Below are 17,201 nucleotides of genomic sequence, written 5' to 3'. Positions count from 1 at the left end.
TACAGAGTTTTATAGAAGTTCTTATTTAAAATAGAAAAAGGCAAGGAAAAAAACGCTGAGAATGACTCCCTCCTTTCATGGCTTAGTGGCTGCAAAACATTTTTTAATGCACTGATGAAGATGTACTGCTAAGAAATCACATGCCAAAACGAACAGACAATATTGCCTTTTTCTTCACTATGAAGAAAATATTCTATGTTCTGCCAAAACAGCTGCCTCAGATTTTAAAGAAGCCTTCTCAAAGAGAGAAAGATGGAATTAGCAATAAAATTCTTGCTGCCGAAAGCCTTGTGAAAATAATTTTCAGCTTATCTATTTCAGGTATCATCTAGGTATGTGCCCTCTCCTTATAGGATTCAGAACTATTAAAGTAATACCTACTCAACACCACCAAAACAGCTACAGTTTCTCCTCTCAACAACCCATAAGGTCAGTTTCATTGGTTTTAGTTATCTCCATGTGTTTGCTTTCACACATGTCAAAGAACTGACTGCTGTATTTAAGTGAGTTCTTGTAATGCCCCAAGTCTTCCCGTGCTGTTTAAGAAATATCTCATAGATCCTGTTAATTTAAGAAAGAAGTCAGGACTCTGCTTATTTGGTATATTAAGAGGAGAGTCCCTCCACTTCCTGTAAATACAAACCTTGGAGTGCTGGTGGACAGCAAGTTCTGCATGGAACAACAATGTGCTCTTGTGGCCAAGAGAGCCAAGGGGATCCTGGGGTGCATCAAGCAAGGTGTGTCCAGCAGGGCTAGGGAAGTTCTTCTACCTCTCTACTCTGCCCTGCTGAGACCACAGCTGCAATCCTGTGTCCAGTTTTGGGCTCCCCAGTTCAAGAGAGACAGAGACCTGCTGGAGAGAGTCCAACAGAGAGCCAGGAGGATGCTTAGGGGACTTGAGCATCTCCCCTGTGAAGAGAGACTGAGAGCCCTGGGGCTGTTTAGTCTGGAGAAGAGAAGGCTGAGAGGGGATCTGATCAATGTCTATCAATAGCTGAGGGGTGGGTGCCAAGTGAGGGGGCCAGGCTCTTTTTGGAGGTTCACAGTGATGAGACAAGGAACAATGGGTTCAAACTAAAACAGAGAAGATTTCAGCTCAACATGAGGTGAAACTTCTTTCCAGTGAGGGTGACAGAGCCCTGGAACAGGCTGCCCAGGGGGGTTGTGGAGTCTCCTTCTCTGGAGACTTTCCAACCCCACCTGGATGCATTCCTGTGCAGACTACCCTAAGTGATCCTGCTCTGGCAGGGGGGTTGGACCTGGTGATCTCTTGAGGTCCCTTCAAACCTCTAACGTACTGTGATACTGTGGTAAGAAATAGTACTTGACAAAGGAGGTATAAACCCACAATTAGTGGCTGAGTGCTGGTGGTTCAACAGAGTTCTCAGGATAGGGGCTGTTTACATTGCTAACAGGTTACATTGTTAACAGGTTTAAGATGAAGTACAGGAAACATTTGAATTTTACTAGGGTTTGTAAGGAGCTGAAGTCATTCCTAACTGCTGTGCATCAGGAGAGAAAGCTGCTGTGGGGGAAAGATGGCAGCTGAACAGCATGAATCTCTTAAATGTTGTCTGCATAAATACAGCAGGAATGTCTGCTGAATTGGAGTTGTAACTTTTAAACAAAACAAATCCTGAACTTTTGTTTATAAAGCACATTTGCCACAACATTCTGTGGAAATGGATTCAGTTAAAAGCTGATACCAGAAAAAGACAAGAAACAAAGAGGAAGAATATTAGAATGGAAACATTAGGACAGACCATCATAAGTAGGAAAGGTAAATTTGGTAATTCAAAGATCAGCCATTGGGTTAGAGCTTGTACCTGTGCAGCTAAGAACAAGAATGGGAAGGTGACAGTGAGGGTGGACACTGGAACAGGTTGCTCAGGGAGGTTGTGGATGTCCCCTCCCTGGATGTGTCCAAGGCCAACCTGGGCTAGTGGAAGGTGTTCCTGCCCATGGCACGGGGTGGGTTGGAAGTAGATCATCTTCAAGGCCCCTTCCAACCCAAACCATCCTATGAATCTATGAATATGGAACAGGATTTTTGAAGCATATGTGGGAACAGGAGACTCTGGATAAACAATATCTAATACTAGGCTAAGTACAATTAAACCTCAAAATGGGAACTGCCTAATGGGGATTAAATGGGAAAAGAAAAACCCCTTACAAAAGCATTTTGGATTGATTCCTGAACTGAAAGACTAAAAGCAAATTCTGTATTTAAAGAGGTGAATAAACTAAAACATGTAAATACTAGAATGGTAGCATAATTTTAGGCTCTTAGGTGAGGATACCTGACTAAAATGGATATGAGTAATGGGATGAATTCTAATTCACTTCAAAAATTCTCAAGAATCACTGAGTTCTTTTATGAAGTAATAATACTCTCCATAAACATAAATTTTCACATTTTATCTCTCTAAACAAGAGGTTCACATAGGTATAGAGAAGACAGATACAGATTACTGAGATAATATTCTCCCTAAACATGTATTTTAACTTTTTATTTCTCTAAACAAGAGGTTCACATAGGTGTAGAGGAGACAGATACAGATTACTGAGTGCTTTTATAAAGACTGACAGGGCTATGAAAAACAAGCTGGGGAAAAATGCTTGGAGGGGGGAATGAAAATGTGCTAAAAATATGGGAAAACACCAACAGGGGCCTTTTGCTGAAAAAGTTTAGACTATGAAGGAAGACCCTAGCTTTGTTGTTTAATTATGCTAAATGCTCTTGAAAACTGTATTTCAGACTTGCTCTGTAAATACACAGTAGTCCCTTGCTGAATATTTACTACACAAATTGCTCCCCCCAGAACCCAGAATGTTGGATAATATTTTGATCTAGACTGCTAATAAGTAGGGGAAAAAAAATTACTGGCTAGCTCAGTATCATTACCCCAGATTTTAGCCATTGAAGAGTGGCCATTTTCCAAAAGCTCTGTGATAAATGGAGAGATTTTGGTATTTGTTTACTACCTAGGGCTGAAGGCAATTTTTAGAAATACTGTTTCTCAGCTGAGTTATCTGACAGTGCCCCTTAAAAGCACAGCACAGTACTTCTCTTGTTTCATTGAAGGACTTAAAGAGAATCATTGCTTTTCAAATTTTAGGGGCATTCTTTATAACTCCCACCTCTAATATTAAGGAAAAATACCAGGGCAATTTTCTTCCATACACAACCACTTAAATTTATTTATTATGCTGCATTCTGCAGAAGTTATTAAAATAACACTCCTCTGTTTTGAAAAACGCAAGGGACAAGTATCCATTAATAGCATCTTTTACAGCAGGAAGGACAAGACAGCAGGACATAAGCCATGAGATCCTTGTACAGAAGCTATTTGTATGGGGCTAGATGAACAGACAATGAGGTGGACTGAAGACTGAGTGGCAGGGACCAGAGGGTGGTGAGCCTCAGCACAAAGCCTGGTTGAAGGCCAGTAACTAACAGCATCCCCCATAGGTCAATATTGCAGTCCAGTCCTATTGAACATCTGGAGGATGGGGTAGAGGTCCCCTAACATTCTATGATTCTGTGTACCCTCAGGAAGTTTGCTAATGACACAAAACTTGGAAGAAGATACAACTTGAATTCCTGGCATTTTAGGACCTGTGTTTAGGATCAGAAGAATACAGTCCCTAATTCCTAGAATAAACTCAGTAAGAGAAATGTTAAAGTGAATGAATCTGCAGAAGACCCCAAAATAATATGAAGGTAAATAACAAATTCAACTGATAAAATAAATTCAGCTGATAAAATATCAGCTTAATTAATGAAAAAATACATAAGTCTTGCTTCAGATTACTAAAAGACTCATACCTTGAAGCTCATCTGCTACAGTATCTGAACTAGCCATGGATACCACATAATTAGCACCTTAGGTTATCATCCCTCTTTTATCACATATCCTTCTTCAGTTTTACAGCCTACTTTTCCATTTTCCTTTCCTTCCTAAATCCCATTGCTTCTCTCACATCTGCCATCCATTTTCCCCTCTGAGGTTGTGTCTGCAGAAAGACAATGGTGAACTGACAGTTTTGATCTAAACATCATCAATCAGGGGAATGGAATGAAGTTTCCTTCGCTAGGGACTTTGAAAAGGAAAAGAAAAAAGTGTAAAAACTGGACTAGAAATGGGTTTATGGTTGACAAAAATGTAACTGTTGTGTCCTCTGAATGTTGATCCTAAGGTTTGGTTGGAATTTTACTACAGAAATATATCTCAGCTGCTATCACCCAGATGCCTGTTCCCAATCTCTAACAGATAACAGCTATGTCAGTATCAGTTCTTCATAGCAGAACACTTGTGCCATGAGAGGGACCTTTTTACAAGTGTCCACCAATAGGGCAAGGGAAATGGATTTAAATTGAAGGAGAATAGCTTTAGATTGGATCTTAGGAAGAAATTCTTTACTCCAAGAGTGGCAAGACTCCGGAATGGATTGTCCAGAGAGGTTGTGGATGCCCCCTCCTTGGAGATGTTCAAGGCCAGGTTGGACAGGGCTTTGAGTAAGCTAGTTGGGAGGCATCCCTGCCCATGGCAGGGAGGTTGGATTAGGTCTTTTCCAGCTTGGGCAATTCTATGATGATATCTCTGCTTATCTGAGCCAGAAACCACCCTTCAACTCACCACCTATTTGGCAACCTAGTCACCAGTATGTATAGGACTTAGGAGTACTGTACATGGGAGAGCCATGCCCAGCTGGGATGAGTTGGTCCAGTGTGGGAGCAGCAATCTCAAAAGGCCAGAAAACAAAAAATCTAGATGCCAGAACTGCCTCAGCACTCTAGATCATCAAGGCCTTTTGGATCAAAGGGTCCTTGTTTGGCTTTTTGTTTTGGAGAGAAGTCAGAACAAAAGAAAGAAATAAAAATACTCATGATTATAGAGCTAGGAACATGCCAAGGAAGGAGGAGTAGTGGCCTAGACAATGAAGAAACTGTTGGCACTCTGTCAGAAAGTTGTAATTTTTCATTTCATTGTGTTTTCTTTTAAAGCACAGCATTCTACAATCTTTCCTTCTGTATCACTAACAGACAGCAACATACATCTAAAATCCAACTTTAATTATCTTCTCTACAATTAAATCTTATGCAAAATCAGTGTAAGAAGTAGGGAAAACTTGCAAAAAGATGTGTGACATACTTGGTTCTTTTTTCAGTAAGCTGTTGGCTGATGTTTTGATACTAAAAGATGAACACAAACCAGCAATACCTATGATTTAACTTCGAGCTGCTAGGCTCCGTGCTCCAACAGAAGAGAGTTTTTGCAGCATAAACAGACTCTTTCCTTCTATTACAACTAATTTTCTTTTTCTTGAGGCATTGTGCTGGAGCACTGTCAGTTTAAACACATTTATCAGAGCTCTGTAGGTATTTTATAGGAATAGATGAAAAATCCTGAGTTTTAAAATATTTTGATGAAATCTTTCTTCTGCATCCAATGAATGAGTTTTCCATCAGCTCCATATGCTTTTTCTCTCCCCTTCAAGAGCATTAATATTTTATTTTCTTGGAACAGATTCAGCAATAAGCAGCAAGAATATTTTTTTTATGACATTAATATGAAGAAGTTAGACTGAATTCTTATTAGAATGTTTTACTAGGTTCTCTTCTGTCTAAAAGAAGCCATGAAAAAGATGTTTGTAGAAGACAGGTATCACCTAGTTGGGACTGGATAGTTGGATGAATTTTTTAATCAAGATTACTAACTCATAAACAGACTAAGGTAGAACTCATTACCAGCTCTGAGGAGCTGAAAGAGAATACATTTAAACTTTATAGAGGATTATAGTTGGTAAAATCTTCCTTATAAATCTACATTTCATAAAAAAGAGAGCATTTTAAATGCACACATCTGAAAAAAAAAAAAACAACCCCAAACAAATCAAGCAACCAACCCTGAAAATCCCCTTCAGCATGATTTATCCCGTGTTCATTTGGTGATTGCAGAAGTCCTACTAAATGCCTCTAAGGTAAGGTCAGAGGGTTTTTCTCCAAGGGGGATTTTACAGTGGGTATCTGCTACTGACCTCCAAACTAAGATGGTAAGGCCCCAATGAAGCAATACTTGGGTTACTTAAGCAAGCTCCAGGTCAGCAGAACCTGAGTGACTTCAAATCCCAGGCATTTGTTGGAAAAACAGCGAAGCAGCTCACATGTCATCTGGCAAGTTTCTGGAATGTGGAGAGGACTGCCTCCTCACACAAATGTTAGGTGTGCCAACCAGGAATGAGACACTGCTGGACTTGCTACTCACAAAGCAAGAGAACCTGCTTTGCTTTATCTCAGTTAGTGATAACCTTGGCTGCTTGTGATCACAATATCGTGCAGACTGGGATGCTGCTGAGCATGCAGAAGGTTAGCATCAAGACAAAGGTTTTAGATTTTGGAGGACTAAACTTCAGCTTGCTCAGAGTTTGGTTGGCAGGGATTCCATGGTAGACAAAAGAGTTAGTGAGTGCCAGGAGTTTTTCAAGAATGCTCTCCTGGAAGCACAAAACCAGTTAATCCTTTTTAAAGGTAAGGGGTGTAGGTGGAGCAGGAGGCTCCCTTGGCTTAAGTGCAAGCTTCTGACTCTGCTCATAACCAAAAGAGAAGCGTAACAGAGATGGAAAAATGGATGAATACTCCTTGAGAACAAGGGCATTGCCAAGGTGTGCAGAGATCAGTTAGAAAAGCAAAACCTCAGCTAGAATTGAAATTTGCCAGAGACATCAAAAACTACAAGAAAGGATTCTTCAGGTATGTAAACAAGAAGCAGAAGCCAAAGGAAAATATTGGCCCACTGTGTAACAGGACAGGTGATCTAGACACCAACTGTGCTGAAAAGGCAGAGACTCTCAACACTTTCTTTACCTCTGTCTTTAGCAGCATTGCTGGGACATAGCCTTGGGAATAAAAACCCAGGTTGATGCAGACACAGACCCACTGCCAGCAAAGGAAGAGATGGTATGGAAACTATTACAGGAGCTCAAATCCTACAAATAATTGGGCCCAGACATTATTCCCCCACGAGGCTGTTAAGAGAGCTGGCTGACACCATTGCAATGCCATTCTCCATAATCTTTGAGAAGTCATGAGTTTAGGTTTGCAAGTCCAACTATTTTGGTGTCGCTTTGAATTCAAAACCCAGGAGTGTTTATTTTTGCTGACAGCTACATCTCTTTATGAAGAACTGCTTTTCCAAGTTCATAGGAACTATGTTCCCTTCAAAAACATCTTTCACAATAACTTCAGAGACTGAATGTATCCTAAGTAAAATACTCAGTTACTTTAACAGTGAAGTAGCCACCCTTATGTCATATGAAGTATAATACACCCTACTGCTCTCACTGTGCTCATTGCTAGAAAAGTTCTTCACTTTTAAAGGACAAAGTTCTTACAGAATCTCTAAAAGCACATTACAAACCCACTCTATTGCTGCTATAAAATACAGGGTATCTGAAGAGAAGTGCTGAAGTATGATAGCCTCAATTACTTTCATTTAGAGTAACAGACACAATTAATTTTGAGTCGTGGAGGCAATAAAGTAATCTGAATATAGACATGGTTAAGAAGTTATAATAGAAAGGAAAAACAGCCAGAAATTGTGTAATTTCAAGTTCACGTTTTTCTTAGGTGTCCAAGTGCTTAAGTTAATTCTTTGGGCTTTCCATTAAAATGCAGTAGTTATATAAATGCTTATATACAATTTCCTCCCCCCCCCCCCAATTGCTTATGTAGGAGGTGAGAATTGTGAGTCTCGATTACCTCCAAACGAGAGAGAGAAAAGCATCCTAAATTTTCCACATCCTGCATGAACCGCTGAATTATACCACAGTGGTGGAGTCTAAGGCTTGATTTAGTTGATATGCTTTGAAAACCTTTAGAAAAATATCCTTCTGAAAGAAGCAGGTATGCTTAGTCTCTGATTCCCACTGGGAATGCACACCAAACATAGCTCAGGAGGTGCTGGCCATGCCCAGAAGGAGACATTAGAGCCTGGGAAATCAATACTCAGCTTCAGATGTTTCTGGAACTGAATGGTTTGGAGAGTTTGGCACTGAAGTCCCAATTAGATCAGCACAAGCAGCCATTAAGCATCTTTTATGGACTCAGTCCTGTTTCTAATATTCAGATCAGGTTTACACAAATGGGATAATAAAAGAAAGAGAAACCAGTAATTACTGTCAAAAGGTTAAAGACACAGTACAATAATGCATTCCCAGCAGCACATGAACAGAAAAGGAAATTGTGTGCATGGCAAACAGCTGCTCATGCCATGTTATGGCACCTCCATTTTTTTTGGAATGCATTTATAGTTTCAAGTATCTTGACAACTGGAAACTCGAAAATGAAAAAGAAATTAGCCTTAGTCACAGAATGGTTTGGGTTGGAAGGGATCTCCAAAGGTCATCTCTGTAAGAGTCAATTCTGTTTTAAATAAACACACCCACCAAATTGAAGGTATAAAAGAAGCAACCCTGTTATGCACTTCTAGTTAGCAGGAGGATGCAACAGAGCCTGTACTGAAGACTGAAACAGTATTTTTTGCACATGTTTGGGTATGAGTTAAAATATTCCTTTACCTCTCCTGACATATCAGGTGCCATAGGAATGACTGGCCACAAAGAAGAGTAGATTCCAAAAAACACTATCCAAAGTGCTATGCTGCCCCAGATTGCTATATGGCTGAACTGTTAAACAAAAGAAAGAAAACAGAACAATCACAGATGCATCATGACATAAAGAAAGAGCTTTGCCACTTAGTATTTACAGTATCATTGGATGAAATTCCACTGTTTTGTATTAATTTAACTCTGCTACTTCAGGAAGCTATTTCTTAGAGCAAAATGATACTTTCAGAAGCAATATTGCTGCATTTTATGCCAATTTAAGCTCAGCTGCAATCAGTTCAGAGTAACTGTGATTTTTATAGTTAAAGGATTTCGTTAAGCCTTATCCCAGTGTCCTCCTTTTCACTATTAAGCCTTGTTTTGTTTTGTATGTGAATATTCTGTCTTTCCACACAGTAAACCACAATTTAGTTTGATACTGTGGGGAGGGCTGATGAAGTACAGTTCTTATAAGGGCGTATTTATAATAAACAAGAAGAAAAGAACACAATTATTCACCCATCGTATCTTAAGAGAACCCCTGAGAACACGGTAAAGACATCTGCTTACCAAAGTCCAGTATGAAGTCTCTAATCCAGCCTTCAAACACACAGTTAGAACCACAAACTTAGAGAGAAAGAGAGAGAGAGAGAGGTTTCTTGTTTAATATGGGAGTCTTAGTTAACATACAGAATTAATTCATTTGGTTAAACTTTCATGAGAACAGAAGAAAATTTTAATGATTTTCATAGTTCATGTTTACTTGCACAAATGAAACAAGGGAAAGGCTAATCAATCTCTTTAATTTAAATGTGATTTCCTTCATAATATTCAGTGAAGACTCTGTGTGTCAGTGCACCTAGATGTGCAATAGGATCCAAACCAAAACTAAAGCAAAAAGGCAGTAATTTCTATGGACCTGCAGAAGACATGGAATAGCTGTTCTGCTTTAATAGAATCTGCTTCCAAAAAATACAAGACTCTCAGCAGCCCCCAAGTGAAATTCTTTTAGACCACAGCCAGCTGTATCTGTATTCCTTTTTGCAAGTGTGTGCTCTTGAAGTTCAAGTGCCTGTTTGAAATGACCACAGCAAAATGCCAACAGAAGATTTAAAGATAGACCCCAGTAATGAACTAGTAATAGAACACTAAAAATTAACAAGCTTCCATTAACAATCACCAAAAAAATCACCAAAAAAAAAAAAAACAACCCTATTAGGAATCTTAAATATTTGTCTTGACTCCTAGAACCCTGCAAGTCTGGCTCTTACTGAGGCACTGGTTTCTTAATTGTTGGCATTCTGGTTACACAGAAAGGCTCATGAAAGGTGTAGTCCACTTCAGCAGAGATGGCAGACCCACTGATTATGGAGAGGATGACCACAACTTCTCACACAAAGACAGGTTTAGAAGATCTCAGTGCTGGTCTGACAACTTGCAACTGTTCAAGCTTACATTAGTCTAAATCAAACCAAAACAAACCTGGAGTTTTGCTCGTGTCATTAGTGCTTTCTTAGGAAATTATTCATGTCTGTCAAACCCTGAAAAGTCAGAGTTAAATATTGGCAGCCTAAGACCTATGGTTTGGGTGCAGGCAACATGTTGAGTACACTTGTCCTGTCCTTTTCATTCTTCCCTCCTTCTTTCCTCCTGTCTTTACACTTTTCATGGAGCAGTCTCTGAAAACATCATGCTATTGTCCTGTAGCACATGCTTCATGTTACTTTAGAGACAAGTAGTAGAAAGCTTGTAATCCCACAGCAGGGACTAGTTGATTCAGGAAAGTTGTTTATCTCCTTGATTTGAAATCAACACAAGCAAGTTTTCTGTTCATCAAAGAAACAGTTACTGTGGTTTCTAGCTCATGTGTGAACACACATCACAAGTTGGGCTTGATGTGTTCATAAAGCATCTCTGCTTTATGTGTTTATGTGCTTTATGCTCAGGTGTTCTGCAACACTGTAAGATTTCAAGACTCATCTGTCAACTGATGTGTGACAATCTAAATGACAGCAGTTTCTGAGCACTCAGTTCCATGGGACCTGGTGTATCCAGTGAACTCTCAGTACAGCAGGTGTAAATCATTTTCTCTTGGTACCAGGCATGGCTTTGGGAAAGAAGCACAGAGCAGAGGGCAGGACGAAGTTCTCAGCTTGCTTTGGGAAAGAACATTGAAAAATTTGCTTTAACAAGTGTCCTGTGCCCACTCACTCTACAAAATGAAGGCCAATACGAAGGATACTTGGAGAGCAATCAAGGAGAAGGAGATGCTATCAGAAAACTTGGCTTAGGCACTAGGACAGCGCAACTCCTGTATAAGTACATACAATTCCTAACACAACTTCTATTGAACTGAGTAAGGTTGCAACTTCCATGTACAGTAAACAATGGAAAATTTGTAGGTAGGGTGAAAACTGGGTGCAGAGGACCTCTCCCCAGGAAGAACCTGTTTCACTTAGAACAAGAGGTGGTTTGGTAGATACTCATATTTATCAATATTAGGGAGAGCAGTGGCATTCAGATAAATGACTGACTCCTAAGCACTGCTAGGTGGTTATAAACTCATAATACAAATAGACCTGTGTCAGTTGAACTGCCTCTGTCAGGATTGAGCTATGACAATGGTTGTGACCTTACATCTTCATTTTAATAAGACTTGCATGGAAAACACCCACCCAGGATCATTCCATCCATAGAATAGTTCATCATATGATAGATTGCATGGTCCTATGTGACTGCTGCTGACAAAACATGCTGTGCTTGCCTTTTGGAACAGGGATAGAGATGTGTAAGGCAAACAAATTCTAAGAGAATGTGCAAACAATTTTTCATTGTTTCACTACGAAAGTACTGACTACCAGAGGAAATATTTTAACTGCCACAGCAGTAGGAAATACACAGAATGGGCTGTGCTTATTCAGCCCTTTATGCTCTGTAACCCTTCTGGTTAGCCAACCAGAAAACACTATTCTAAAAGGTCCCTCCAACCAGAAAACACTATTCAAAATGGTCTCTCATACATAGGAGATGTTGACAGTACCTACATTTTCAAAGGACTGCAGAGTATTCTAGAATACTTTAATTTCACTTATAATGTTGCCCTATTCCCTAAGGAAATCAAGTTTGATATGAATATGTATTTGTTTTACAGCCCCCTTTCTTTTGATGGGAGAATTAATTTCTTTTCTGTATCTGCCAACAACAGGAGGTTTAAAAATAATTAAATTCTTAACATTGAAAAAACAGAGGAGAATAAGCACAAGCCTCATTTTGCTTCTAAGAGAGATCTTGGAAAACCCTCATCTGTTGGGTAACATTGATACCTAGCAAGTGAAAAACATGTATTTAGCTTCATTAATGTATTCAAGGAGATAAAACTCCACACAGTAATGATTATTATCTATGAGAGTAACAGAAGATTACTGTTAGGTGTGGGTCAGGTGTAATTCTGGCACTTTCAATTTGTCTCTCATGAGACAAACCCACAAATCCTGGTTCCATGTGACTCTATCCTTCAATGACAATTGAAGAGAGGAAAAAGAGAATTGTATCTTCACGACTCCACAAAGCAGTTCCACATCCAATAACTCTGGATTTCTCCAATGCAGAAACTCATCTTACATTAATATCTTGATCAGCCATAGCCTTGGCTGCAGTGATCACAACGTTGTGGAGGCTAGGATTCTGTGATTGTAGAGTTCTGGTATTCTATCAGCATGCTAATTAGGGAATTACAATTCCCATTATTTAAATGAATAGGCAGCTTCCAGTAAAGGACAGATGTATCTTCTGCATCTTTATTAAATGGCTTTGTTTTGAAAACTGGAATCAAAATGCTCTTCAAAGCTTCTGAGAGAGTCATTCAAGAGCCATTTCTTATTCTTAAGGCACCACAATGAATCAACTCTTCTATGCAGAGAATTATAAATAATAATAACCCCACATCTCATTAAGAGTTAAAGATAGAGCCAACATAAACAGTCAGTTGATAGAGCACCAGCTAGCTGTAGGAAGACTTACTGTGTACACAGTGTTCCCCAGGAGCAGGTAATCTGAAGTTTTGCCATTGCCAAATACAGTACCTGGAAAAGGAAATAGTGATAAAGGTAAGAACAATTAAATACCCACAATAGCACTATATACATATATAATATGTATTTTATATATATATGTATGTATATAATAGAATCATAGAATGGTTTGGCTTGGAAGGGTCCTTCTAGTTCCAACTCCCCTGCCACAGGCAGGGACACCTTCCAGTACACCAGGCTGGCCATATAGTATATAAAAAGAAGTAAAATATCTTCTTTTTGGTACAAAAGAGATGGAAGCAGTTCCTACAGGGCAGTAACAACAGATTTCACCTTCAACTGAAGGCTAGAGGTAGTAGGCTACTTTTGTAGTTTTTTAGTCCTTGAATACTTTTGTGACTTCAGGAACTACACTAGAAACAGGAGCTCTTTGTAACCACATTTACCAAAATGAGGAATATTGCATTCAGCAATGATGCAGTTAAGAGTGACTTTTAAGATTAGAGATGCAGCATCTTACCTTCAGACAGCAATGAAATACAATATACATTTATTACAACATAAATGTAAACAGCTTAGAGAGTCAGGATTTCACTGTTTTTTTTTTTTGGGGGAGGGGGTGTTGAGGTGGGAATGAGTTAAAAACCCCTCAGATTGGGCTGGCCAGAGGAAGGTGGTCAGGACAAACTGACCAAAATGGGCTGTAGTTGGAAGCAGTTATTTTTCCACTGTACTCATATAGCATACAGTAGAGGGAATGCTGCTAATTAAGTATGCTTTTATAGTTGTGTTGAGTGTTTTCACGGCCTTTGCATCACCCTTAAGCATGCTGGGAATGAAATTCATTTCAGTCTTGGATGAAGACTGCTCCTTTCTAAAAACTTTTCAGTACCTGTGAGGCCAGTTTATCACAGACAAAAAGAAATAGACAAGAAAAAGCAAAGATCTATTGATTGATACTCTGGAAGAGAGAGCAGGTGAAAACTCACACAGAGTATCAGAACAAAACCACAGTATCACAGTATATCACAGGGTCACAGTGTATCAGAGGTTGGAAGGGTTCTCAAGAGATCATCAGGTCCAACCCCCCAGCCAGAGCAGCATCACTTAGGGTAGTCTGCACAGAAATGCATCCAGGTGGGTTTTGAAAGTCTCCAGAGAAGGAGACTCCACAACCCCCCTGGGCAGCCTGTTCCAGGGCTCTGTCACCCTCACTGGAAAGAAGTTTCTCCTCATGTTGAGCTGAATTCTTCTCTGTTCAAGTTTGAACCCATTGTTCCTTGGCTTATCACTGTGAACCACCCAAAAGAGCCTGGCCCCCTCCCCTTGACACCCACCCCTCAGCTATTGATAGACATTGATCAGATCCCCTCTCAGTCTTCTCTTCTCCAGACTAAACAGCCCCAGGGCTCTCAGTCTCTCTTCACAGGGGAGATGCTCAAGTCCCCTAAGCATCCTCCTGGCTCTCTGTTGGATTCTCTCCAGCAGTTCTCTGTCTCTCTTGTCTCAAATGCTTGCAAAGAGTTCTCCTTCACCTAGCCCTCTCCTGTTCCAAGATGAGGAGCTCACAAAGGCTGCCACCTTAGCTCTAGCAGTACTGGTTGCATTCCTGGCACTTGCCTGATTTAACTTTCTCCCTCGACAGAGTAGCACACCTCAAAAGACTACAAGAGCTCTGGAAGCCTGAAAACAAAGCTGAGACCATGGCTCATTTTAAAGAGGGAGCAGTTGGTGGGTTTGCTTGCACACATGAATTTAGCTTCTGTTATTTGCTACAAAGTTGCATCAGAGACTCCTCTATGAAGATTTATGTTCTTGTCACTTTTCATATCCATACCACAGTACATGAAATGCAAAGATTCTAGCTTTGTGGAGTGCACAATGGTTAGGTCTTAGAGAGCACATTCAATCCTCACAAATCCATTCCTTGGCATATTTCTTGGCAGATTCTACTACAATGCATGCAGTTTGAAATCTTCCACTTACAGGCAAGAAAGAGGTGGACAAATGAGTGTCAAGAGTGAACAGAAGAAGATGCACAAAGAAAAGGATGACTGTGAGCTCAGAGAGATTTTCATGATCATCAGTACCTCAGCTTTGCCATTCACACATGAACTCTATGCTGCATCATCACATATCCCCTGTTGAATGTTTCCCCATCATGTAATGCACAAATCTCTCACATGGATTTGCTGCAGTTTTGAGTATGGATTTTGATTTGGATTTGATGTGTGGTTTTACAGTACACATTAACATTCTGCAATCTCTTTTCTCCTGGGCTCTTTAAACCTCTCCAGTACAAATTGCTCCAGTAGCTTTCTACAGAAAACAGGTCACTACCTACTTCCCTTTATCCATCAGAAGTCACAGAGTATAAAATACTCTGCAAGAAGTTTTCCTCTCAACCTTTTCAGGCACAAGCAGCTGTGACCATTTCCCTGTGACCATTTCAACAGCTCCAAAATGTCCATGAAATTATTTCTGTTCCCTATGCCAGGGCAGATCATCTGGCTGTAGAAGACTGAGAAGACTATTAATCATACAGAAATGCTCCAGGGTACACACTTCTTTTTTCTATTTTTTTTTCATTTTCCACAAAGTAGAAGCAGAACAAACCCTCACCCCTGTGGGAGTTCTCACATACACAAACTCTGCCATAAATTTGCAGCAGTGCTTTCAAGTGTCCTTTAATTAATACAGCTTTCCTCCCAAGTGTCCCACTTCCTTCTCCCAACTTAGGAGCACACACAAGAGCTGAACTAGAAGATTGACAGGACTGAGCTGACCAACACTGTTCCAGTTTGCTCTGTCACAAGCCTACTCATATAGACAGAAACTAATGAGTTAGTATACACCTGAAGTAACAGGAGAGAAAGTTATGCACACCATCCCTATATGCTTACAACATGTAAGAGATAATGCAAAAGGCCACATCAGTGATTGAGGATCTTAAAGGTATTTACCATATTAGTGTAATACATTAAAAAAAGCATAAATAAATAGCAATCTGTTTTTCTCAACCTTTTTTCAGTTTACTTACAACATGTTTCTATAGTTTTATCCATGTGTACATAGTATTTACTCCTAAACACATTTTCAAACAAAGCATTTTAAATATACAGCATCCAGATGTTCCAGTTCTAGAAACGGCATCTTGAAATTTAATCACACAAAACTCTTAGCATTTGCAAAGCTTTCCTAATAATAATAATAATAATAATAATAATAATAATAATAATAATAATGGATTATTTAGGTATTTTGTACCTTTCAGTGTTTTTGTTTTTCGTAACACTTACCATGCTGGAGGGCTTTTAGTGGAAACCAAAACAGAATGAATGAGTGGAAGAGGCCATTTAAACAATGAACCCAGAAAACCTAAGAGAAAACACAAAATCCATGAGAACCATTTGCAATAAACTAGCTCTGTGAACTCTGACCTTCCTTTTTATCTGTGTGTTAGATTCACAAAATGTGTTTCTGTCAGGCCACCACTGTGAAGTAATATAACTGACAGGCACTTTCTGCCTCTTAGCTCTTCATGGGTCATTTGTTTATTTTTATGTTTGGAAAAGAAGGAAAAAAAAAAAAGGTGTGTATTATCTCCTCCTTTTAATTTCAAATCAGAAGGGAAATTAAAATGTATACCTATGGGAACATCATCAGAAAAATTAAACCAAACCAGACAACTGGAACAATTGCTACATTTTAAGCAGGGAATTAAAAAGGACTCCAGCTCTTATAATTGACATTTTGTGTAATAAGGAATTTGCACAAGCAGAGCACTCAGACCCTGAGTTTTATATATACCTGCCTATGTATTTCCACATGCAAAGGAATTTAGAAAGGACAAATGAAAGCATCTTCCTTAGCTGTCTCGTTACATGCTCCATTCTTGAAGCGCACAGATTCACATTAAACTTCCTTTGATGTATTTGCTAAATAATGCAAATTTCGCTTTCAGACTTGTTTTCCATTTGTAAAATATGCTTTCTGAAAGGAACTCCCTTAAGTTTAAGAATAAACAACCTCTTGGTGCCTTCCACAATGTATTGTATAAAGGCATAAAAAGACTTAATCAAAAATATGTGACCCATTTCCTTCAGGACAGCAATCATGTTTTCTTTTCTTTTTTTTTTCCATTTAGAGTGTTTTTGACAATCATAGGTTTTATTGTAACTAACTGATGAGTATTATGAATGGTAAGGTGCTCAAACAATTGAAATTAAGTTGCCTGCCTCACAACATTTTCCACAATGTCTCTAAGTCTTTTGTTAGATAAAACAACTACACTAGGTTGTATGATCCAATTTACACTCCAATACTTTGCACAGTTGAACTTGTGCTGCTCATTAACCTTTGTCTCTCCTTCTTGCTGTGTCATTACCACAAGTTTTTTATTTGACAGAAAGCACAGGTGGGTGCAAGAAAAATTAGTTCTACTTTTCCATTTTCCTGACCAATTCTTATTGTCACATGCTAATCCTTTAACCTCTGTCACGGCCTCGTAACCTTTGATCCCTTTTACCATAACAAACATCTGCATCAACATTCAAGGCAGTA

General features: G+C 39.3%; 1 protein-coding gene across 1 annotated transcript in view; it reads right to left on the bottom strand.

Moving 5' to 3' along the window:
• The window catches only part of ATP8A1 (ATPase phospholipid transporting 8A1), a 119,747-nt gene that overhangs the window by 12,853 nt on the left and 89,693 nt on the right, over positions 1-17,201 (bottom strand). The window contains exons 29-32 of the mRNA XM_054383297.1: positions 15,938-16,016; positions 12,628-12,689; positions 9,178-9,234; positions 8,581-8,688 (exon numbers count right to left, since the gene is read on the bottom strand). Of these exons, the coding sequence (XP_054239272.1) occupies positions 8,581-8,688; positions 9,178-9,234; positions 12,628-12,689; positions 15,938-16,016 (306 nt within the window). The remainder of the gene's footprint in view (positions 1-8,580; positions 8,689-9,177; positions 9,235-12,627; positions 12,690-15,937; positions 16,017-17,201) is intronic.

The sequence above is a fragment of the Indicator indicator genome, chromosome 8 (assembly GCF_027791375.1).
Source record: "Indicator indicator isolate 239-I01 chromosome 8, UM_Iind_1.1, whole genome shotgun sequence".
Lineage (NCBI taxonomy): Eukaryota > Metazoa > Chordata > Aves > Piciformes > Indicatoridae > Indicator > Indicator indicator.
The sequence above is the reverse complement of the archived record's forward strand: the minus strand, read 5'-3'. Positions and strand labels throughout refer to the sequence as shown.